This window comes from Anguilla rostrata, chromosome 10 (genome assembly GCF_018555375.3).
Source record: "Anguilla rostrata isolate EN2019 chromosome 10, ASM1855537v3, whole genome shotgun sequence".
In the NCBI taxonomy this organism is placed as follows: Eukaryota; Metazoa; Chordata; class Actinopteri; order Anguilliformes; family Anguillidae; genus Anguilla; species Anguilla rostrata.
The window spans coordinates 29,178,719-29,203,447 of record NC_057942.1 but is presented as its reverse complement, the minus strand read 5'-3'; the positions used below and the strand labels follow the sequence as shown (position 1 = coordinate 29,203,447).

General features: G+C 48.7%; 1 protein-coding gene across 4 annotated transcripts in view; it reads left to right on the top strand.

Annotated features, from left to right (window-relative positions):
- Nucleotides 1-22,947, top strand: part of LOC135233157 (AP-4 complex accessory subunit RUSC2-like) — a 36,546-nt gene extending 13,599 nt beyond the window's left edge. For 3 of the 4 annotated variants that reach the window (XM_064296413.1, XM_064296414.1, XM_064296415.1), the window contains 12 exons: nucleotides 2,562-4,136; nucleotides 4,494-5,076; nucleotides 9,778-10,455; nucleotides 10,953-11,156; nucleotides 11,712-11,855; nucleotides 13,564-13,640; nucleotides 14,015-14,189; nucleotides 14,608-14,713; nucleotides 17,295-17,341; nucleotides 18,210-19,353; nucleotides 19,621-19,785; nucleotides 20,130-22,947. In XM_064296413.1, coding sequence (XP_064152483.1) covers nucleotides 2,727-4,136; nucleotides 4,494-5,076; nucleotides 9,778-10,455; nucleotides 10,953-11,156; nucleotides 11,712-11,855; nucleotides 13,564-13,640; nucleotides 14,015-14,189; nucleotides 14,608-14,713; nucleotides 17,295-17,341; nucleotides 18,210-19,353; nucleotides 19,621-19,785; nucleotides 20,130-20,316 — 4,920 coding nt within the window. In that variant the 5' untranslated portion in view covers nucleotides 2,562-2,726 and the 3' untranslated portion in view covers nucleotides 20,317-22,947. The remainder of the gene's footprint in view (nucleotides 1-2,561; nucleotides 4,137-4,493; nucleotides 5,077-9,777; nucleotides 10,456-10,952; nucleotides 11,157-11,711; nucleotides 11,856-13,563; nucleotides 13,641-14,014; nucleotides 14,190-14,607; nucleotides 14,714-17,294; nucleotides 17,342-18,209; nucleotides 19,354-19,620; nucleotides 19,786-20,129) is intronic. The other variant, XM_064296416.1, reaches the window with a different exon arrangement.
- The last annotated feature ends 1,782 nt before the right edge of the window (nucleotides 22,948-24,729 follow it).

The following is a 24,729-nucleotide window of genomic DNA, read 5'->3' as shown; positions in this document are numbered from 1 at the left end:
GAGTAAGTTAAAGTGAGTAAATGAATCCTCTTTATGTTCTTTATCCTGAAGCCTGGGGCAAAGTCCCCCACTAGACTGAGCTTTGGCATGTTAACTATGCCTGCTGTTGAAAAGACTGCATTGTGTGTTTGTGCATGTCTGTGTGTGTTTACCCTTTTTTGCCTGTGTTTTCTCCCACACTTCATGTCCCCTTGAGTATTTGGGCAGACTGACAGACGCTCTGTGTCTTGGTTCTTATGTAACCCCTCCAGCTTCCCCTCCCACCAGGAACCAGCCCTGGAAAACAAATGCCTGGACAAAATGGCCTCCGGCCCGACCGTGACCCCTGCTGCTGTGGATGCCTTCTGCTTCCTGTGCTCTGTGTGCTCTGCTGCACTGTCTTTGAGAGCACAAAAAGAACACGGTTGAAACCTGGTCCAAAGAGCAGCTGGTTTAGTATGTGGTTTAAACCTGGGTCTGCGTTGCAGGCTCAAACAGTGGTAGATTTAGAATGCGGTTTTAACCTGGTCCTGCATTCCAGTGGAGTACTGTTCAAACAGTGGAAGATTTAGAACGTGGATTAAAGCTGGTTATAGGTTAATGTTTCAAAGAACGGCAGGTTTTAGCCAGATAAAGCTAGTTAACCCTACCCTATGACAGGCAGCTACTGGACGGTTGTCTGTGCTTCTTTCATTTCACTGAGAAAATAAGGAAACATTAAAATTAAAATTATTTAAGGTAATAGGACTAGTAAAATCTCATTGGCATCTCATGTCGTTGAGTGAGGGTGTTACCCTGGAAACTACAGACTGCTCAGTTTGGGCAGAGTTCGGAGCGACGCAGTTTAGCTCTGTTAACATTGAGGTGAGTTTGTGAGAGATGAAACCAAGGCAGCCGTCATGCATATTTAACTTTCCACACCAGGACTGGTCACCTTTGCTCACCACCACCTGAAGCTCAGCACTGATCCTGGAGCAGTTTTCAATCTCACGCACTGGATTTAAAGGTTAGAATTAGGAGTTTGGGATCAGCTGACCCTGGATCAGCTTCAGAGGACTGAAAGCCTGAGGAGCGTGTGAAACTCACCAAATATGGAGGATCTGGGGGTGTGGGGGCCGTGCTACAATGGAGCTACAGTGTGGTTGCCTGGTTACGGGGTCTGTGATTACTAGAACTTTCCCCATTCACAAGATGTTCTGAGATTCCTGAGAGTGCACCGATCTGGAAAACTGGGAGATGCAGTTCAGTGGGTGTATCTGGTCTTCTTTTAGCCCTTTGAAATGTGCTATTAAGCATGTCGTTGGCTATTTTAGTTAAATTGAGTGCTATTGTTCAAGGGCCGGGCGATCAGATGGGGGTGAAATAATCACTTCTGTTGAGTTAATCCATGTAAACAATGCTTTAAATCAGATGAAGCTGCCATGTTGTTGTCAACTGTTTCTGTGAAACGGAATGAAAGCCATTTATCTTTCATTTTGTGTAACATGGTGAAGTGCTGGCAGTCCATAGCAGTCTGTAACCTGATATATACTGAGTATATATACCGATATAAAATGTTTTAAAGCCCACTAAGTGTGTGTCTGCGTATGAGAGAGAGAGCGAGGGAGAGAAAGGGAAGGAGGGAGAGATTCAGAGGGAGGAGGAGAGGTAGAACAACCAAAAGTCTGTCTCCTCTTATGTAAGGAGATTAACCTACTATTACCTCACTTCCTGTGTGAGTTACTGGAGTGGCAATAAGACAGGAAGCTGTTTGGCACAAGGCCGGGGGATGGGGGGGACTCCTCCCGCTCCCTGTCTGTCCCGTGCGTGCCGACGCCGGGCAGGCTAGCTTCACTCCTGTCCCAGCTGAGCGACGGGGACACCCCGCCAAAACGGACTTCATCACCCCGCTGCGCTTGGACGCTTGAGTCACGATCCGTCTCTGTCAGCGAAATCACAGTGGTTGTTCTCGTCTGGACAAACAGGAGGCGAACGGTTCACGCTGACCCAGATACCCAACAGCCACGAATGCACTGAAGTTTGGTTGAGTAGGGAACAGTTTCCATGGAGGCAAACATGGCATCCCTGATAAAAGAAGCAAGGCTTAATGCCGTGCTTGTGCATCTTGCGGATGGTGCATTCAGGGGACAAACATGCTTCATATTCGTAGGGATTCTCTAATCTCTTGGGACAGGCCAAGGTGAACGGTTCTGTTCCTGAAGGACTGGTGTGTGCTGTACATAGGTTTTTGTTTTTCCCTGTTATCCTGGCTTAATTAGCTCATTAGCTCTATATTCCCATGCTGGTTCACTCGTACATTGGTCCTCAGAAAAACGTGTATAGTGGTGTCAGAAGTATGGTATTCATTCATTTAGCTGTCATTCATGGGCTCATCAATACATTCAGCTAAATCTGCACAAATTATCATGTAAGTGACTGGGCTAAATAGATAATTAAGGCATGAAATCCAGAAACATATATGCCCCCCTTGCCCTCCTTTGTGTAAATACTCAAATCTGGTTCTCCTGTAGCCTTAGAAAGGATGTAGACGTCCCAGCTAAATTTGCTCGTGGTAAAGCATATGTTTTCTCTTCCTCTTGCAGATGTTTGGCTCCGACCATGAGGACACCTGTTCCAAACTCACTATCAAAGTTCCATCATGCCCAGGGCCATGCCACCCGGGTCCTGGTTTTGGACATCTGAAGTAGACTCCCCTCTTTGCTGGCCCTGTACCCCCTCGCTGCTCTCCCGCCCGCTGTACGTTAACGATGGACAGCCCCCCTAAACTATCGGGGGAGACCCTCATCGTGCACCACATCCCCCTGGTGCACTGCCAGGTCTCGGGGCGCCAGTGCTGCGGGTCCGCCAAGCCCCCCGCCCCCTTTGCCCCCCCGGGGGCCCTGAGCCTGACCCGCACCACCTCCCTGCCCGAGCAGGACGTCCGCCACCGGGAGGCGCTGGTGTACAGCAGCCTGATCCAAACTTCCGGCAGCAACAGCAGCAGCTGCAGTGGGGCGGGGCTAGGAGGAGGAGACGGGGGTGGGGGCGGGGCCAGCCGGGGCCGAGGAAGCCTGGCCAGCGACGACTCCTCCTCCTTCACCTCCAACGCCTCCGAGGAGCCGCCCCCACCTCCTCCAGCTCCGCCCCGGGAGCTTAAATCCCGGGAGAGGGGCACCACCTTGCGCCACAACCCCTTCCTCCTAAATGCTGAGGATGAGGAGGAGGACGAGGAAGGTGGCAACCTGAACGGGTACCTGGAGGACTCCTCCTTCCACCTTCATGGGAACTCCAATGCCAATGTCAGTCTCGATCAGGGGGCGGAGACATCGCCCTTCCACCTACATGACTTAGGCTACACCCCTGAGCCCTTCCTCCTACATAACTCCCTGGGCGGGGCCTGGGGCGCTACTAGCCATACGGGGGCCACAGATGGCCAGGAAAGGGGTCGGATTGGCTCCTCTGGGGCCCATTCTCAGCTCCAAAGCCTGGGCCTGCCCGGTCTGGAGTCCCGGCGTCACCATGGCAGCAGTGGCTCAACCTTGTCCATGGAGTGGGGCGAGGAAGAGGAGGAGGACGAGGACCAGCCGATGATGAGCGGCCGAACCTGCAGCTGCTGCTCCAGCTCAGACGCCGCCCCGCCCGCCTCCTGCTCCAGCGGCCTATCGGAGCCCTTCGCCGAGGAAGGGCTCCACCTCCACCAAGGCTACGGGAGCGACTCGTCCTGCAACAGCTCGGACGGCGTGCTCGTCAACTTCAGCGCCATCTACAACAAGATGAACAACGCCGTGCCCGCCAACGCCAAGCCTGCCAACCTCAACGGCTCTACCGAGCAGCAGTCCTGCATTTCCTCCTCTGACGAGCCGGGGGGCGCCTTCTACCTGGACCTCCAGGCCTCCCCCACTGAGCCCCACGCGGGCCTGGACGCCAACTGCAACTCGTACCCCCTGCCGCGCGAGGGCCAGCAGGACCTGACCTCCTGCTTCCAGAGCCAGGTGCGGCTGGTGGTGGCCACGCAGAACTACTACAAGCTGGTCACCTGCGACCTCTCGTCCCAGTCCTCCCCCAGCCCGCTCGGGTCCTCCGTCACCAGCTGCACCGAGGAGCCCCAGGGGGCCAGCCCCACCCAGCCCACCGAGTACTACCTCTTCAGACAGCGGGAGGAGGAGGAGATGTCCCAGGTGTGTGTGTGTGTGTGTGTGAGAGAGAGGGTTATCTGGGTATGGGGCTCATTGGGACCCTGAAGAACAGATAATGAGACATATCAAATGAAGAACATTAAACTAAATGGTGTAACACAAGAAAGTCAGCTTGCAATAAACTGGATGAACGGTGTTAATGGGGTTATGTCCTTACGCAACGTCCCTGGTGGCGTATGCTGTTTCTAATATGGTTTCAAAACAGCACTGAATGATTTTTTAATTACTTTCAGGTGCTTTGCACTAAAAATCTGAACTCACTGATGTCACAGTAAGACAGCCATGTAGAACCTACAGTTAGTCACTGAAGCCTAATATCTGAACCTTTCTGTCCTGCAGAGGGAGGAAGAGGATGGAGCGAGGGGGGAGGAGGGGGTTGAAGACCCAGCCCTAAAGGTCATCGAGGGGCAGGTGTACGTGAACGTCTCCCCGGCCGTCGGCAGCCAGGGCGTGGCCGAGGGTGGAGACAAGGGCCGCCTTCGCTCCCGCAGCTACGACCGCCACCTGGACAAGTCCCCCTCCCCCCGGCTGGGCTCCCTGGAGCGCATGCTCAGCTGCCCTGTCCGTCTCAGCGAGGGCGCCGCCCACTCCCCGTCCCTGGCCCCGCCCCGCGTCACCTCGTTCGCCGAGATCGCCCGCAGCAAGAGGCGGAACGGGGGCGCGGCGGCGTGGTTCGCGGGGGCCGCCGGGGGGTCCCCCTCGCTGAGGGCCGGCCCGGAGGAGGCCTCGTCCAGCCAATCGCTGGAGTTCTCCCCCGTCCCCGAACTCCTCCAGCTCAGTCACAGCCACAGCCTCCCCCCGCTGCCCTTCACCCGCTGCTGCAGCCAGGGCAGCCGCGACACGTCCCCCCACCCCCACCGCAACACCCCTCCCAGGGACCCCCCTGGGGGTGCCCACCAGGAGGCGCGCACCAAAGCCGAAGGTAAGAGAAGCCTAAGACAACCCCCTAACCCCCATCCTGGGACCGTCACTGAACATAGCCATAGTCGGGATGAAAATGTCAATGAAGTTCAAATCAAATCAAGTCAAAGTTTGTTTATATATATAAGTTTTACTAAAACACCTTGGCATCGACATCCCTTACAGTACATTATACCCAGGCTGTTTAAACCCTCAGGAAGACATTCACTCTGAACATCAGATAATTACACACTAAACATGTCACACAAAGCTATACTTCAGAGTCATGCTTAAAATGTGGGGTGCAGCTTTATTAAAATAAGTATTTTTTTCCCCAGAATTTTAGTTTTGGTTCAGAAATTGTGCTTTCTCCATGAAGAACAGTGATTAGGTTATCAACAAAAAGAAAAAACTCTGAAATCAACTTAAAAATATCCCTACCACACAACATTTACGTAAGGAGCAGTGAAAGGCTCCTGTCTGTTCGCAATAGCCTAGTGAAAGTGATTTATAACAAAACTGTTTCCTGTTGGAGAGGTCAAAGGGCAAAGGGCGAGCCAGAGAGTACTCTGCTGTATTCTGGTATTCCTTCGCTGGTGCGCTTCCCTGTGTATGTATACAGTATTTATTAATAGGACGCAGATTATCTTGGATAAATAATTGTAGCTGGTCAGGGTTTGCTTTTGTTTTTGGTCGGTGGCTGTGTCGGTTTGCGATTGTTATTGCGTGGTTGTGCTAACAGTACTCGTGAGTACACAGGTGCAAGACTGGCTCGACGTGAGACAGGTATCAGAGAAAAAGAAAGGGTGTTATCGCCACGGCAGTTCAGGGAGGATAAATATAGCGAGGCCTTAGATTCCAGGGCTTCCAGCTGGTTCATTCCGTTTTCTTGTATGGAACGGGGAAACGCTGTCAACTGCTGCAGTTTTGGAGGAGAGAAATTGATCATCTCATGAAAAAAAGGAGACATCAAACAAGATATATGTGGTTTATCTCAACCCTTACCTAGCTCTCTCTCTCTCCGTTTAAATGCTTCCAGTCCATGAAGAAGCCAAATGAATGACTGTGCATTCTCTCTCGGTCTCTCTCTCTCTCTCTCTCTCTCTCTCTCTCTCAACCTTCTTATTTTTCCTTGTGCATTGTACTGTATGTGCTGTCTTGGGGAACTACTGTAATGGTTGTATGCATACCTGTTTTTCAAATGAACTTGGAAATTTTCAATTCTCAGACTTGTCTGGCTTCGCGGTTTGGCGTCACGGACGGTTGGCCTTGTGTGAAATTCAGATGGACGTGTGTGCACCTTTTTAAATTAAACTGAGCAGCCTTTCCATGACATAGCCTTACCTAGGGAAGCAAGTCATGTGTGTTTATCCACATTTGATTATAAATTCACAGCAGGTAGTATTTGAAGTCTTACTGCTCAGTGGTAAAATGCCTTGATAGCAGGCTTGCACCTGCTGTAGAATGGAGTAATCAGATTGCCTTACACTGTGCTTTGCAGAATTTTTATTGGCTTTCAGGCATGGCAGTACTGCACAATGGCTGGCTTGGGTGCTTGGGCGCAGGTGGTTTCACTGCCAAACAGATAGGGGATGTCAGAATGAACAGTGGCTCATTGCTCAGTCGTGTTATTCTAAGCCAATCCGGTCCAGCCATTCATCCAAAATGGCTGTCGATGCCAGCAGGCAGACTCGCTTTCCTTGCGTGGAATTCCTGGGATTCCAATGACATAACACTGGGGCAGGCAGTCTGTTATTGGAATTGCCTGTAGTCTTTCCAGCTGTTTCTGCCTCTGAGGGGTTTGATTCTGAGCGAGCATTTCAGATTCCTGAGACTTTGCTCCCCCCCCCCCCCCCAAATTATTATTTTTGGTTGGACTACAACAGCGGGGCTGGCCATATAAACGCGAATGTCTGTGACTCTTGGTCGGCCAAGTTATGACATTACACCATTGGTCGGCCGGTCCAGCCATGTACTAGGTTTTGACCTGGTCTTGTTTTGTAAATATCCTCTCTTTCATTTAACTGCCATGACAATTGCTTGTATGTTTCTACTACAGTTTTTTTTCTACTCGTGTTTCCGTGTCATTGTGTGATCATTTTGCATTGTTCTTGGCGGGAGAGGGGATAGCTTGGAGGTGCACTTATGCTTGTTTTTGATATCAATGATATTATATGATGTAGTCTGTAGTGATGATTTGAAATGATAGATATAAGCTGTATACAGTGAGCCCCATGTTTGAGACAGACACATTCATTATTGATTTGGCTTGTACTCCACAATTTTAGATTTGTAATCAAACAATTCATGTGTGGTTAAAGTGCACTTTCTCAGATTTTATTTAAGGGTATTTTTTATACATATTGGTTTCACCATGTAAAAAAATTACAGCACTTTTTATACACTGTCCCCCATTTCAGGGCATGATAATGTTTGGGATAAATGGCTTCACAAGTGTTTCTGATTAGTCAGCTATGTTCAATTGCTTCCTTAGTGCAGCTGTGCTTTCAGTGTCTAGTCATGATTCTAGGCTTTTGATCGCCTTTGGAATCTGTTATTGGCGTTTCTCAACATGAGTTGTCCGGTGCAAGTCACAGAAGCTATTAAGAGGCATGAGAAAAAACAATCAGAGAAATAGGCCAAACTTTAGGCTTACCAAAATCAACTGTTTGGAAAATCATTTAGAAGAAAGTTGTGGTGAGCTCAGTAATCGCAAAGGGCCTGATAGGCCAAGGAAGACCACTACTGTAAAATTCTGGAAAATTCTTGACCCACAAAGTCATTGACCCGATCTGAATCCAATTGAGCATGCGTCTCATATGCTGAAGAATAAACTTACGGCAACTAGCCCCCAAAATAAGCAGGAACTGAAGATAGCTGAACTGCTAAACTAGACTACTTTCACTTACATAACATTGTTATGTCCCAAACATTATGGGGCCCTGAAATGGAGGCACTATGTGTAAAAAGTGCAGCAGTGTCTATATGGTGAAACGAAAATGTACAAAAATACTCCTAAATTAAATCTTGGAATCAGCACTTTACCCCCATGCAAATCATCTGATTACAAATCTAAAATGGTGGAGTATGAAGCCAAATCAAGAAAAAATATGTGTTTGCACCAACAGACATTATGGAGCTCACTGTATGTATATGAGTCCGATGCTGTATGTCGGCGGTGATGCAGGGCAATGATGCAGAGCGCTGTTGAAGGGCCCTTATGAGTGACAGGAGGTTTAATGATGAGGACGGGCCTTTTAGCCTGCGGAGACTGGCCCGCAGTCTGGGACGCCTTCTGCGCTGTCTCTCTCGAATTACTGTCCATGTCATCGTGCTGCTGTTCGCTGCCAGCCATCTTAATGGGGGGGGGGGGGGGGTTTGTTTACCACCAACATGGCACTGCTGCCGTCAGCCGTGGATGCAAGGTGTACTGTCAACAGACCGGTCAGCAGGACAGGAGAGTGTCATGTGGACACATCACAGCCAGGAGAGACTGTAAGCTTTCAGAAGGTATTTCTCTGTGGAAACAATGGAAGTGCTTACCAACTAAGCTGGTATGTAATACTGCTTTAGTGGGCCTGTATATATCAGTGTGTTTGGTATTTCTTTGTCCAGATGGCAATACATTATTTTTTTTCCGTACAAGCATTTTTCGATTGTTGAAATTTGTAAACATGCTTGTTGAAAGAGCTCATTTGGAGTTTTAAAAACGGGTGATGAGTTGAAACACGTTAGATATATGCAACCAGGCACTACCCTGGATTTAATTTGTGTCTGGGTTTATTTTTGAAGTGTATTTGTGTGATGAGGGAGTGGAGTGCAGTGCTTTTCTCCTGGGCTGTGGTCTCTCGAGGTTGTTTTTATCACCATGGCAGTCCAATGTCTCCCCCTGTGGTGTAACGCGGTATTGCAGGGAAGGTGCAATGACATTTTGTGGTCAGCGCATGCGAGACAAACAGATTGCGCAATCGGAGTGACTTCACACGGTACACATGCTCTCTCGCTCTCTCGCTCTCTCTCTCTCGGGGAGTATAGAGAGCAGGGCTGAATGCTGTTTAGTCATACAGGTTTTATCCCGGTTTAGCGGTAATGACAATGCAGTTTTAGGTCGGACGGCCTGCGCTGTGGGAACAGGTGTTCGGTACTGTGACGTGCGCTTATTCCTCTTGTCTGTGTTGTCAGTCTGCCGCACTGCTGCAATGCTGAGCTGCTGTGTTGTCTTGTCACATGCTACAACAGCCTTTTCCTTTAGGATATTTTGAATCTAGAAGCGCACAGTAATTTAAGCTTGCTTCCTATTATTATTATGTAATTTATTATTGCTTTGTGTTATGTCCATTGCCTTTTTTTCTTCTTGTTATTTTTCATTTGAAGCACAAATATATTACCATTACCACAGTATAATGTATACTTTATAGTGATTTTGCCCCTACAAACTATTCTAGGATAATAATGTATTGTGCTTGTAATGGATTAAGACTTCTTGGACCTGATTGATATGTCTAACAAGTACAAATACATGAACTGATATCTGTCTTCTCGTAAGTTATTTTGATCATAATGGGTTATGTTTCCCAGTGACGTGTCTAGAGGGTTATGTGTATGTGTAAGGTATTAAGGCTATTTTAACCGTGATGGCCATAGATCAGGCATTGATCAACCGTAACTTGTTGGCTTGTCTTTCACTCCTTTGCCTTGCCCGCTCTTCCCCATCCCGTTTCAGGGGGCTTGTCGTCGTCGTCGGAGGGTCGTCCCGCGGTGGTTCGGTACAGCAAGGACCAGCGGCCGACCTCGCTGCCCATACAGCCCTTCACCCTGCATCAGCAGCTGGGGCACCAACCGGGCAAGCTACTGAGGCCACTGCTCACCGAGTACGTCAACAACATGCAGGGCCGGGCGGGGCAGGACGGGGCCCATGAGCGCCCCCCGGAGGAGCAGCGGCGCAGATGTGCCCCCGCCCCAGGCCCCGCCCCCGCCCCTGGCCCCGCCCCCGGCTCTGTCCGCCCGTCCCCGCTGGGCAGTTATTCCCCCGTCCGCCAGCAGGGGGAGCAGCGCCCCGTGACCTGCTCCACCTGCTCATCCGGCCCCCGCCCTCCTCGCAGCCTCTCCTGCCCCGTGACGGCCGGCCTCCTCCCCGTCCGCCCCTCCCCCGGGGGTCTGGGACATGCCCCCGAACCCGCGCTCCGGGAGGCGCCTCCTCCCCCGACCCCGCCCCCGACTCCACCCCTGCTGAGGGAGGACCCGCCCACCGCTGCGATGCCAGCGAACCGCCTCCGCCGTGAATTTCTTCCCGCTGCCGAATTCAGCCCCCTGGGAGCCCTGGAGCCTGCCCAGCACTGCGGGGGAAGCGAAGCGGGCACAGCCGCGCAGAGCTGCTGCTCAGGACCCCAGGCGCCCAATGGTAGGTGTCTAACACTCTGCCTGCTCTGCAATCCAGTACATTTTATGTGTGTTAACTCCCTGGGGTTTTATCCATTCACGCTTATATGCATGCTGCCTCTGTTTATTGATATATGCATTATTAATTTTAAGCCCGTGTAACAGATGGCAGACGTCTCATTAAGATTAAAACCACTAATCTGCAATGTTGTAAGCAGAACGAAAGCTTGGTCTCTAAATCATTTCTGCTAACTTTCTTCTTATTCTTCTCTGTGTGCACCAACACCACCATCTGTCTCTCTTCCCTCATCCTCTCTACCCTTCTCTGTCACTTCTTCTCTGGTCTGTTCACTGATCCGTTCCTGTCCTTTGTTTTACTCGATTTTTTGCCTGCCTCCTCTCACGACTTTTTCTCCATCTGCCCGGTATTCTTTTTTTCTCTTGCTCTCTTGCTGGTCTTCTCTGGCTCTATCTCTCCTGTCTGTCCGTCCGTCCGTCCACCCCCCTTCCGCTCCCCAGCGCATCACCTCTCACCGCAGGCCCTAAAATGGCGGGAGTACCGCCGTAAGAACCCCCTTGGGGTGGAGAGGGCCGGTGGGGGGGGCGACTCCGCCGCCCCCCTGTCCAGCAGCCTGGACGGCAGGAGGGGCGAGGGCAGGCTGGCTCGCCGAAACGTGTTCGATTTCCCAGCGTCCTCCAGCCACGCCCACAGCCGACAGAATGGTGCACTTACTCACAGTGGTTCTGCGTGGGGAGGGGAGGAGAGAGGATGTGTGTGTGTGTGCGTGCATGTCCGTGGGCGTGCTTGTTGTGCATGTGAAAGATCTCCTTTTTGTGCCAGTGTTGGTTGTGAACGTATGTTGAATTCCTTCGACAGATTGACTCTGCTTGGAAAAGTGATCGGCAGGGCTATAACTGTACTGTTACAATAGCTTTAGCTTTTGCTCAATTTTTGGGGGTTTTTACGTTTGAGATATCTTTATATATTGAAATGATAGTTATTTTATCATTTTAAGTATACTGAATGGAAGGATACATATAGAATATATGATTACTGATAGATGTTTGATGCTGACTGATGCTTACAGAGGTTTATAGAAAGTGTACACATTATTCTTTTATATTTGGTAAATCATTTGACTGGCAGATTGATCAGCTAAAGCCACAAATGTCTGACAAAAGTGAAACGGTGGTGAGATCTCATTTGTTATTGCTTGTTTGTGATCTGTTGCCATTCAGTCTTGTGCTCACAGTTGTGTGTTTGGGCGCCCCCCGCAGGCCAGTCCGCCAAACAGCAGCAGAACTACTACAGCGACATCTTCCCCGACTATTTCTCGCTGACCGAGAGGCCCCCCGATGAGTTCTGCCTGTCGCCCGACGCGTCTTCTGAGTCCCTGTCCATCGACCTGCTGCAGAAGAAGGGTGGGTTACCATGACAGCGGTTGTGTGTGTGTGTGTGTGTGTGTGTGTCTGTGGGGGAGAGGGGCTGTACCCTTGAGCAGTACACTTAACCTGAATTGCTTCAGTGAAATATCCAGCTGTGTAAATGGAAAGTATGCTGTGTCCGAGTCTTTCGTTGTTCCGGGTGAGAGTGTCAGCTAAAGACAGTATAGTTTATACAAGAAAACAGGGCAGGTGGATGGAGCCCAATGTCCTGTCAGTCATCTTTGAACGCAGTCTAGTACAGAAGAACGTGATGCTTGAATTAATGGCTTAAAGAGCGGCAGGTGTGCCAGACCTTTCTATTTCACCGTTCCACTTCACACCGCAGGCGCAAGGCGCCATTATTCCCCACATATTGATCCCCAGCGCGGCTGTTGTTCCCGGGGTAACGGCGGAGCTCCGCCCGCAGTGCTTTGAAGGGCGGAGTCTGGGAGTTACGGGAGATTGAGCGTCTCCGTGGCCCAGCTGTGCTGTGTGACGGACAGCCTGGAATAGACCTCCATCCCTACATTCGGCCGTCACGTTAAAAACGGCCCAGTTCCGTCTCTCCTTCGCTCTGATTGGCTCGGCTGATGACGGGCGTCTGTGTGTGTGTGTGTGTGTGTGTATGCGTGTGCGTCTTCCATATTTAATTTGCGGCTTCCCAAAAAGCGCGCCATGTTAATATTTCACGGCGATCAGCCGTATTTCATCAAGTGAGAGTTTCCAAATTTAGAGCACATTCGTTTTACGGTGGTGTCACTGTCGAGAGCACCACTCATCCGGAAAACCAAACAGAACTGCATCAATAAACAGAAGGAGTGCCTGAGACGCTTACCTGACAGGATATGGAAAAGGCAAATGATGCCACGGAACCATTTGAAATAGAAGCGAAGGTTAAACAAGGTGTCTGTTTTTAACGAGAGCCAGCACACGCACTGTTACAAGCTTTCTGTGACTACAACAGCGGCCATGTTATCTGAGCCTGGGGTGTTAATGCTCTTGTGCTGGATTATAATTGTTGAGGCTGATTGCCTTGGTAGCTCTACTACGCAGTAGCACTGTTAGCAGTTAGGCTGATAGAGTCATTCATAATTGGTCATATAATATACTGGGAAATAAAGTATAAGGAAGTTAAATTTTTTTTCTCACCAGAACCATGCCTTGTGGCTTTGTGCTGTGCAGTGGATTTGCTTGTTGAAGTTGAGAGGGTCATAAAAAAGAAGGAAAATAAAGTGATTAAGCATGAAATTAAAGAGGAAGTCAGATAAGAGAAGTGTTTCGGGAGGCTTTCCAAAGCACTTTCAGCCCAGAGAGGAGTGTGGGTCCAGCACTATTGGGACGTTTTGTCCGGTCATCCATTTCTCTGCTTCCAGCTTCCATGAAGAAGCCAAATGAGTGACTGTGCATTCTCTCTCTCTCTCTCAATTTCAATTCAATTTCAAAGTGCTTTATTGGCATGACAAATATAGGCACTTGTGTTGCCAAAGCAGTGGTTACAACATACAACTATATACAATGAATCCGAGAATGTGAATTTGTTATATAAAAAATATAAAAATATATACAAAAATATCAGTAAGTGATGTCAGGTGTGTGTGTGTGTCTGACTATCTGTGTGTTGTGTGCATGAGTGAATATTATGTGTCTGCTTGTATGCGTGTATGCTGTGTGTAAATGTGTGTAAATCTCTCTCTCTCTCTCTCAGCACTGGTGAAAGCCATCAACACGGCGGTTGATTTGATAGTGGCTCATTTTGGTACCAGCCGGGACCCTGGAGTGAAGGTACTGTAGTAAATGCCATACAGTTGTAATGTCACATGACAGGAAGTTAAAAATGAAAAAAAAAGGTGACATGACAAAGCATGCGTACACCTTTCTGTCTCTCTCTTTCTTTCCCTCCCTCCTTCTATTTTCTCATTCCCTCCCTCTTTCTCTTTGAAGTCTTTACAGATTTAAAGACTTTTTTAAAGATTAAAAAAAAAAAAAGATTTAACTGGAAAAACCATGTGTTGCCGACTTTAGTTTTCATTATGGATGCCTCCTTTAGGGATATGTAGCACATGAATTTGAGAATTTGGTCTTAGATTTAATTAGATTTAAGAGTTTTAAAATTTGGTCTCTCTCCCCCTGCGCCTCTCCCTCTCTCCCTGTCCCAGGCCAAGCTGGGGAACAGCTCGGTGAGCCCCAACGTGGGACACCTCATCCTGAAGTACCTGTGTCCCGCCATCCGGGACATCCTGCAGGACGGCCTGCGCGGGTACGTCCTGGACCTGATCATCGGACAGCGCCGGAACGTCCCCTGGAGCGTGGTGGAAGCCTCCACACAGCTGGGTCAGTGAGGAGGAAGATGGTGATGCTGATAATGATGATGATGATGGCGGTTCTGATGAGGATGATGATGATGACGATGACGATAATAATAATTGTTATTATGTAATGTGTTTAAGTACTAGTGCGATACAAGCACAAGATGTATGGGGAGCCAGTTGAAAAAGATGGGTCTTTAAAAGAGACTCAAAATTAGATATTGCATAACATTTGTGTAGCTCTGATGTTTTTTGGCAATTAATTCTGAAGTATAGTTAAGGATGATGCTGGCGATTCAGTAATGGTAGGTGTGGCAACAAGGTTGATGCTGATACCAATGAGTTTTGACATTTTACAGTTTTGGCCTGGACATAAGCCAAGGCTCATGGGAGATGTAGTCCAGTCAGAGTGATTGTAACCCTTCCCCCATGTCTTTCCTCAGGCCCGTCCACCCGCGTGCTCCATGGCCTGTTCTCCAAGGTGAGCCAGTACTCTGAGCTCACCAGCCACAGCATGAGGCTCAATGCCTTCATCTTCGGCCTGCTCAAGTGAGTCCCTCCCTCAGCTCCTCCACAGTGTGCTCCTCATACATTCTGTCATTTAGAATACCATTATGAGCTGCTTTTATATTACTTTGCAATTAAATTTGAGGTGAAATGGAGAGGGATAAATTGAATTTAGCCAATAAAATTTTCTGTTTTACCTTTTAAGGCAGTTACTGTATTTGAAAGTGGGAATTGCTTCCATTATTATGTCCATTATGTACAAGATCGTTGTACAGTAAATTTAGTCAATCAATCGATCAATCTAAACTTGGTATATTGCAATTTTATACTGCTAAAATTTACATTCACTGAAGTCACAAAGCGTTTCAGTGAACCTGCATTATGCTGAGCAACGATATGAGATCATATTATGCTGGTTGATGACAGCTCATAAAAGGATGGCTTCATCACTGCTGCAGAGCTGGACATAAATGCAGAAGGGTGTGGTCACCTTCTTTATGTTATGTAAATTGGAATCCCAGCAGATGATCTAGGCTATAGTGTAAGATAAATGAAATGTTTTAGCAGGCTAAATTCTCTTTGCTTAAAAGAGTAAATGAGAAAATATTAACATCAGTAGAAGTCAATTTCTTTATTTATGAACTTTCAAAGGCATTTTTAAAATGCGCATTGTGATGCACGGTCCTCCACTGTCGTCCTGCAGCTGTTTCTGCACCAGAACAAGGGCTGTAGAACTCCCCACACACTGCGTTTGTAGAACTCCCCACACACTGCGTTTGTAGAACTCCCCACACACTGCGTCTGTAGAACTCCCCACACACTGTGTCTGTAGAACTCCCCACTCTCTGTGTCTGTAGAACTCCCCACTCACTGCGTCTGTAGAACTCCCCACGCACTGCGTCTGTAGAACTCCCCACACACTGTGTCTGTAGAACTCCCCACCCGCTGTGTCTGTAGAACTCCCCACCCGCTGTGTCTGTAGAACTCCCCACTCGCTGTGTCTGTAGAACTCCCCACTCACTGTGTCTGTAGAACATTCCACTTACTGTGTCTGTAGAACTCCCCACTCACTGTGTCTGTAGAACATTCCACTCACTGTGTCTGTAGAACTCCCCACTCACTGCGTCTGTAGAACTGCCCACTCACTGTGTCTGTAGAACATTCCATTCACTGTGTCTGTAGAACTCCCCACTCACTGCGTCTGTAGAACTCCCCACTCACTGTGTCTGTAGAACTCCCCACTCACTGTGTCTGTAGAACTCCCCACTCTCTGTGTCTGTAGAACTCCCCACTCACTGCGTCTGTAGAACTCCCCACGCACTGCGTCTGTAGAACTCCCCACTCACTGTGTCTAGAACATTCCACTCACTGTGTCTGTAGAACTCCCCACTCACTGCGTCTGTAGAACTCCCCACTCACTGCGTCTGTAGAACTCCCCACTCACTGTGTCTGTAGAACTCCCCACTCGCTGTGTCTGTAGAACCCCCCACGCACTGCGTCTGTAGAACTCCCCACACACTGTGTCTGTAGAACTCCCCACCCGCTGTGTCTGTAGAACTCCCCACTCGCTGTGTCTGTAGAACTCCCCCCTCACTGCGTCTGTAGAACATCCTGCTCACTGCATTTGGGTCTCAGCCAGTTGATTAGAGTGAGTGATTAGAGTCGCCTGTTGGAGGATTCGGGGGTTGGGGTTTAAACTGTGTGCTCATTGGTCAGCTTATTTTGCCAGCAGTAGTCATGGTACTGTTGGCTGTACTGAGAATGTTCATAAGCTGTAATATAGCAGCAGAAACTCCTGGTACCAACTGGAACCTTCTAGAGCAATGGTGACCAACACTAGTCCTGGAGAGTTCAAGGCTCCGCTGGTTCATGCTCTGTTGAAGGAGCAGGCAATATGTGTCCGGAATTGCATTAGGAGGTTCACGCCAGAGGACAGCATCTCACTGTGGTTTTTCAGCACTGTGTCACCGCGGATACGTTCAGATCCCTCGCACTGCTGAGATAAGGAGCAACCCCCGCTGTGGACACTTTAATGAACAAAAAAACAGACAAAGAGGGTGGGGGTGGGGGGATCAGCCGGTGCAGACAGGAGGCTTTCTAACACTCTTCCCCCGACTTCTGGTTCTTAATTTCCTGTCAGCGCTCGGTCCCGCTCACCCGGAAACGCGGGTCATTATCCGCGGCCCAGTCACCCTCGCTGTCAGCTCAGATTAGGGCCACTGTAATGGAAGGAACAGAGCAACCCCCCCCCCCCTCCCCTCCCCACCACCCCCTTCCTTTTAGCTGAGAGAGGTTTCCGCCTTCAACGGAGGCAAAGGAGAGGACCCCGTGTTGCTACAGCAACGGGGATATCTAGATGAACATCACGTACCCATAATTCCAATTAGCCTGAATTAGAACAGCGTTCTATGGTAGGTAATGGTAGGATTTATTTATTTCTATGGTAGGTAATGGTAGGATTTATGATCCAGATGGAATAAAGTAGAAGATCTCTAGATCCGCTTTTGCTTCTCATCCTAGTTGTGGTTCTGGGAGACAGTGGATATGCCAGTTCTTTTTTCTTCTTTTTCAGTTTTTTTTTCTTGGAGAGTTATTATTTCAATCACTTTTCTCTTCTTTCCAGTTTGCGGTCCTTGGAGTTTTGGTTCAATCATCTCTACACGCATGAAGGTAAGGATATATTTTATAAAAATGGAAGAGGGAATCACACTTTCTCCAGGCATATCCATCTATTTTATTTATGATGCTGATGTTTTTTAGTGACAGCCCAGCTATAGTTTATTTCCTTTAGTCTCTCTGCACAAGATTAATAATCCTTTCTGGCATATATTGACTTCTATTGCTTTTGTAGCCTTTTTGCTGGTTCCACAGGCTAACCAGGTAGCGAGCTCCGGAGCTCCCTCACACTGAACGTTTTGCTGAAGGTGAAAGGTTTTGGGTGGATGTACTATATGACTAGATTACACGATGGCAATGGATGAAAAGTTCTTGGGCACACCTGTCTGTGAATATTCGTAATATATCAGATATCCTGTGTTCGATGTGTATGTTAGGACCTTAAAAGAGTCAAAGAGGAATGCCAGGTTAAAGTAGATGCAATTATCGTACAGTGTGTTCAATAATATCACTGTACACAATGTGCACTGCAAAATGTTCGTGTAGTGGAATGGCTATATGCGAATGTCGTGCAGGAGGTCTCCTCGAACCATTCCACTTTTCCCCTGTATACCCAAGGATCAGAGGAAAACCCCAAGTCATCAAAGAAAGACACAATCACAACAAAACAGTACATTAATGATCCTGCTTGCATGCTTTAATTAATGAATTAAGTCCCTGTTCTTGTGTAAGAAAGCAATAGTAATATACGGGACCTAGCAGCTGATCATCTACAGTGACCATCTGGTTACTGTAGAAGATCTTTGGCAATAGTATCTGTACTTACTCCTTCATTCTCCAAACATTGCAATATTGCAGTACATCTGGTTATGCTAAAAGATCTGTGGTAATGGTGTCTCTTTCTCTGTCCCTGTCGCTCCAGACATCGTAGCGGCGCACTACCACCCGTGGGGCTTCCTGCCCCTGTCCCAGGGGGCGTGCCAGCCGCTTTTCGAGGAGCTCCTCCTGCTGCTGCAGCCCCTCTCCCTGCTGCCCTTCCACCTGGACCTGCTATTCGAACCCGATCTCCTGCAGAGGGGCCAGGAGCACCTGCGGCACAAGGAGCAGCTCTGCTCCACCGGGCAGGGCCTGGAGCAGTCCGCCCGCTCCACCTTCCAGCTGATGAGGGGGTGGGGCTCCCTGGGGGCGGAGCCGAAGTGGGAGGGGGCTGGGCAGAGGAAGGACAGGGCGGAGCCGAGGCGCGAAGGTTCGAGGACGAGGAATGAAGGGGCGGAGCCCAGGACAGAAGGGGCGGGACACAGGAGGGAGACGTTCGGGGTCAGGTCCGAGGGGCCGGGCAGGGAGGCGAAGGGGGCGGGGCCAGGGGTTAGAGACGGGTCGAGGGAACGGAAGGTGACGGATATCAGAGGGGATTCCAGGAGGGAGGCGGGAGGAGGCCTTGTGCAGAGGGCGAAGGGGGTCGGGGGGGAGTCGGTGCCGGGCCAGGAGGCCGGGGAGACGGTGGCGGACTGGGGCCGGGACAGCGATAGCGGCAACAGGCCCAGGGACAAGCAGGCGGGCTGGTGGTACCAACTCATGCAGAGCTCGCAGGTCTACATCGACAACTCCGCCGAGGGGTCAAAGTTCGTCAAGTGGGAGAAGAGGAAGAAGCCGGCGGGCGAGGCCGCGGGGGGCCGGGGCGGGGCGGCGGATTCGGGGGCGGGGCGCAGGCTGAGCCCGCCCCCTCCTCGGGAGGGCGTGGTGGAGGGGGCGGAGGCCAGCCAGGATGGGGCGGGGCTAAAGGAAGGGGGCAAGAACAGCAGCAACAGCAGCAGCAGCAGTAATTCCAGCAGCACAGCCAGAGGGTGGCGCTCTTGGATGGGAAGCCCCCCGGAGTTCGTCCTGGGCGAGATGAAGAAGAGCCAGGAGTCCCAGGGTCCGGAGGCCCCTGGGACTGCACCAGGGGCCCAGGAAGAGGGGCCCTCACCGGGCCTCCGCTGGAGCAGGCTGTTTGGAGCTGGTGTTGGCGCCCCCCTCAGGACGGAGAAGGCGGAGCAGCCTCGACTTGCCAAGTCTCAAAAGAGCAGGTCATTTATTGCCATCCTTTTACAGATAAATCAGATTCCGGCATGAGGAGTTACATTGCCTGTTTATGTATTTTCTTAATATTTTGACAAAAATATTCATGCGATTTCAACTGCTAATCCTCCAGAAACTTTGAATGGGTTCATACTTGAAGGCTTAGTAGTAAAATATAAACAACTACAGAAAGAAATACAGTTTCTTAGAACAAAAAGTGCATTATATGAAATGGAAGACTTAAAATAACTTTCTGTTCTTTTTGGTCCTTCTAGGCTTCCGTCAGGGTGGTTGAGCCTAGACAAATCAGTGCTGGACCTCATGGCTCAGACGGTGGGGGCGGGGAAAAGGCCAGACTCACTTCCTCCGCCTTCTCAGAGCCAGGCCCCACCCCCGGTGCAGCAACCAGAAGCGTCAGCTGCCAAGCAACACCCACCACGGTAACGGAACACAGTGTTCCTGACATGTTTGTTGAACCGGTTATTTTTGTCCTCCCATGTTTTCCCAGACCTGAAACGTGTGGAAAAAATAAAAAGTAGATCAAAGACAAAAAGCAAATGAAAAGGAATAAGGAGAAACTGTAGAACTGGCAAATGCTTCATTCCCTTGTGTACAAATTCACCTTCTTTATTAGAATAAATAAAGGAGAAGGTTTTAATGAGCGCAGACTTTGGGCAGTGTGTGCAGTGTGAAACCGTCTGTGTGTTCAGTAGTCGTGGGCCTCGAGGAGAGCGTTCACGGCGCTCATGACCTCTCATCTTTTTCTCTGCTGCGGGCGATTTAGGGAGGTGCGGGCCCTGTGCGACCACGACGCCCGCGAGCCCGGACAGCTCAGCTTCAGAAAGGGGGACGTCCTGAGGGTGCTGAGCCACGCCCGGCCCGACTGGCTGCTCTGCGCCCGCGGGGAGCGGACGGGCCTGGTTCCCGTCGTTTACGTCGCCCTCGCCGAGGATCCCGAGTGCTCACGCTGAGCCCCACAGCTCCCGCCACACCACACCACACCCGCCGTGGGCCTCAGCTTCAGCCTCTGCCCACCAGCTTCCGGAAGGCTCCGGAATCCCCTGGAAACCACACTCTTAAATTGTGATGTATTTACACAGTGCTGTGTTCTCTCTCTCTCTCTCTCTCTCTCTCTCTCTCTCACACACACACACATACACACACACACACATGAACATTGAGCTGAGGGGAGCCCCGCCCACCCAGTTAAAGGCTCTTGACTGCAGTTGTAGTCAGTAAAGAAGTGTAAGTGTAACTGCCTGTCCATCTGTCTGTATGTCTGTCTGTCTGTTATGCTCTTATGTCTGCTGCAAGGCGCAGGGCTGGTGTACACTGCCTTAGCACACTTTGACTGGAGGAAGGGACTAGTATTACCATGCTTGATTAGTGGGAAGGGCCTATTTGACCATGATTTCATTGGAGGGAGGACACCAGTATTACTATGCTTTACAGTACTTGTATAAATTATCTAAAATATTATTGGAGAAAAGTGCGTGCATTTTTGGCTGTGTAAAAAATCTGAAAAGTCAGAGCAGAAAGGTCAAAGGTCACAGACAGACCAGAGGTCACAGGGAGGTCAGAGGTCATAGGGAGGCCACAGGTCTCAGACAGGTTGGAGGTCACAGAGAGGCTGTAGGGCACAGGTTAGAGGGCCTCTTGCCCGATGAGCCAACCCTGCTTGATTCTGCAATACCAGTGAAAGCTTGCATCCTGGGGCTTCCTCAAGCTGTCTTACTACCTGTACATCCATTCAGCAACACGCTTTCAGACTCCTGGGCTGTGGATTTTACAGCCCTCCCTCATTATCGAGTTCTAATGCTGAGGGACGGCCCGTTCTTGGGCCACTCTGCTCCAGGGAACACTCTACCCACCGGGACAGAACTCTCAGCTTGCTTGTTACCACAGTAACAGTAACCCCCCCCCCCCCCACAACCAGAACCCTGCTCCCCTACACCTCCCTGCTCAGACACGAGAGGACTCTCAAAAAAAGAGGGGTGTGAGTTTTCTGCATGTGCCCACCCCCCAGCAGACATTATGCTCAAATCTCTGCACCCCCCCCCCCCCACCTTGGCAGAACTTATGAAAACTCCATCCACCCACCCCTCCCATCTTATTCGCCCAATAGCCTGCGGAGATGGTGGGGAAATGTAAGTAAACTGAGACGATGTACATGAATTATGTATGTGTTGCATTGACTTCATTTATTCGACTAAACGCAGCCGGTTGCTTCTGGAGGCAGTAGGCGGGGTGTGTGCAGGGGGGGGTGCAGGGCTGTGGTGTGTCCACGGGGCTTCGGATAAACGCGTCCGTGAAAACGGGGCTGCGGGGGAAGAGTTTCGCCGTCGCACGGGCCTTCCCTCCGGAGGGTCACTGATCGAAGGTAAAAGGTCAGCCGCCTGTAAAAATGTATCGATGTAAAGGAAAAACGGAGATCCATATTTTAAGGTGCCAAAAGAACGCCACCTAACGCTTACTTTATTTTACAGTATGCTCACGTTTGCATGTAGTTACGCAAGCTCACGGGACTGGAATGTGGCCTTAACATTGTGTTAATGAAGGGAGGTGTGGCTGGTATGATACTGTCGTGGTCACCCACGAGTTTGCTGAGGTAGTCTGGGAGAATGAAGCAATTTTAAAAGCCTGTCACTGGATAGCAAGATCCCAAGGTCCCCTTGGTTTATCGTAGCCCTTGCGAAAAAACAAAGTGGATTTTCATAAAGTCACGGTCTTAAAATGTGCTTAACTGAGATTTTGTGGGGAAAGGATGCATTCTCCATGCTCAAAATGTATAAAGTTGTCAAATAGTGATTTTTTTGTTTGTTTTGTTTTGCTTTTGTTACTTTTTTGTTAACGAGGCTCTACATTATTCCATTTGGTTGTACAATGACATTATTTTTGATATTGCTTTTTGTAAAAAAAAAAGTATTTTATTAGTTCCAAGTTGTAAATACATTAAGTTAATTTAATACCATGTTTTGAGGAGATATGTTCATTGTGCAGTCATTGACAAAGGACAACATAGGCATTGTTCTGCGAGTTAGCCAGTCACTGTGCGATTCTGCAGTGATTACCTGAAAGAAGACAGGAAGTCGTGAGAGGTGGATATTCAGTCTCTTCGGAAGTACACGCAATTGGGGTGTCGCAACGCCCTTTTTCAGCTTGTCAGCGAGGATGAAGATTGTTGTTTCTGCCCAAATTCAGAAGATGTGCCTGAGTCCGTGCAGTGCTCGTTTTGTTCATGAGACTTAGGAGGACTGCTCGTTGCATTTTAACAGAGAGCGAGTACATCGGGGCCCCCTGGTGGATGTTATGATCACTGCCTCATCCAGGACTAACTGGGCTGGCCTGCTTCTCCAACCAACCGCTTGATGTTTGCGCTTTAGGAAAAAATGGGTCTCCAAGGGACGGCCATTTTTTTTTTTTACCCATTCATTTTATTTTTTGCTGCCTTCCTAATATTCTCTCATTGTCTTAAGAGCTGTGCCGCTCTACCGGCTGTTAAATACTTAAAAGTCCCATTGATTTCCTTTTTTTCATCCAGGCAATATATTATGGATGATATCGCTATAATATGGATATTAATAAAAAATATGCTCATGTGACCATTGTATGATGTGTCTTGATTTATCAAAGAGCTTATAAAAACTAACCCAATGAATCTAATCCAGTATTACAGTGACCTGTATAGAAAAGTGCTAGTGTGTGACCATAATAACATGGAGATGCTACCCCCTAGTGATTAATGATTTAAAAAATATATATATATTATTACTCTAAATCTCCGTGTTTTCAGAGCTGTGGCAACCAGGCAACTCAGAGAGTATTGTTCTGTATTTACAGTTAGGCTAACACTCAAATTTAACCTGAAGGGTGGTTTGATACGCCATTTTAGAAAGGGTAGTGGGTATTTAGACAGGATAACAGGGTATCGCCAAACTCTGCCAAACTTATAACCACAGTGGGTAAGGGTCTCAGTTCACCACCACAGGCCAAAGAATGGCGATGTCTTTAACAGCACAGTACATATGGTAATATCTTCTTCAATTTTATTATTATTATTAGTATTATTATTATTGGCTGGATCGCAACCGCGGGGCCAGCCCTACAAACGCGAATGTCTGTGACTGAGTGACTGAGTGATGAAGTTACACCATTGGTCAGCCGAGTTATGAAGTTACACCATTGGTCGGCTGGATCATGTGCGTTAGGTCCAGCCATATACTAAGTTTTAACCTGGTCTTATTATTATTAATGTAGTAGTAGTAACACTGAAGTAGAGATACTGTAGTAGGCTGCATAGCTCTTTTTCTAGCACCAGAGGGCGCCGTCAGTCAGAACAAAGTTTTTATTATTCAACACAACTCAAATCCATTCCAGAAAATCAGGAATTTATGCATAGCAACAAATAACACATTCATTGTGGTTATTACCACATTTGTTGCCACTTTGAGGCGTGCATCTTGAGAAACCCTCTCCCTTAACGGCTTTTTGAACGCTCCCATTAAAATACGTAATTCAAATAACGAACTTGCATTGAACCTCAAAAGCGTCTATTCATCAACGCACAATGGACAAGGGGGAAAAATCAGTCTGGCCTACGCATTTCCCAAGCAATACAAATGATGTAATGTTTACTGTTATCAAGATGAACTGGGTTTGTTGTTTGCGCACGCGCGTGTGTGTGTATGTATATATACTGTATATATACATATATACAGTGAGTGTCATAATGCTTGGGACAAAGACTTTTTTTTATTGATTTGGTTTGTGCTCCTCAATTTTAGATTTGTAACCAAACAATTCACACGTGGTTGGAGTGCACATTCCCAGTATTATTTATGGGTATTTTTATACATTTTGGTTTCATCATGTAGAAATTACAGCACTTTTTATAAATAGTCCACCCATTTTAGGGTGTCATAATGTTTGGGACAAAAGGTTTCAGTGCAATGTGGTAATTTGCGCTATCATCACAAATAGTTATTAAGTTACCTATCTATACTGATAGATATGTGTGCTGTTCTGTAGATGTAATTGTGTAGATATCCCTGTCATTGTATGTAACGGTTTTGGCCCTTAGGGTCCTGTAGTTTGGTTGAAGCAACGTGGCACTGTTGAAGTGTCAGAGTAATGTAACACCGAGCACAATAGCCAGGAATGCACTGTCACAGGTATGACTCACATAAAATCAGGCGGGTTGATCCAGTCTTCCAGAGATTCTATAAACGTGGGCGCGTGGGTTTGCACTTGCGAATTCCGCCATCTGCAGAGAATGATGCCAGTTAACCAGTTGACCGAACCAACAGTGTCCACCCACACTGTGGGATGTGTGCCAGACAGGTGCACACACATACACACACACACATAGTACACACACATGGACA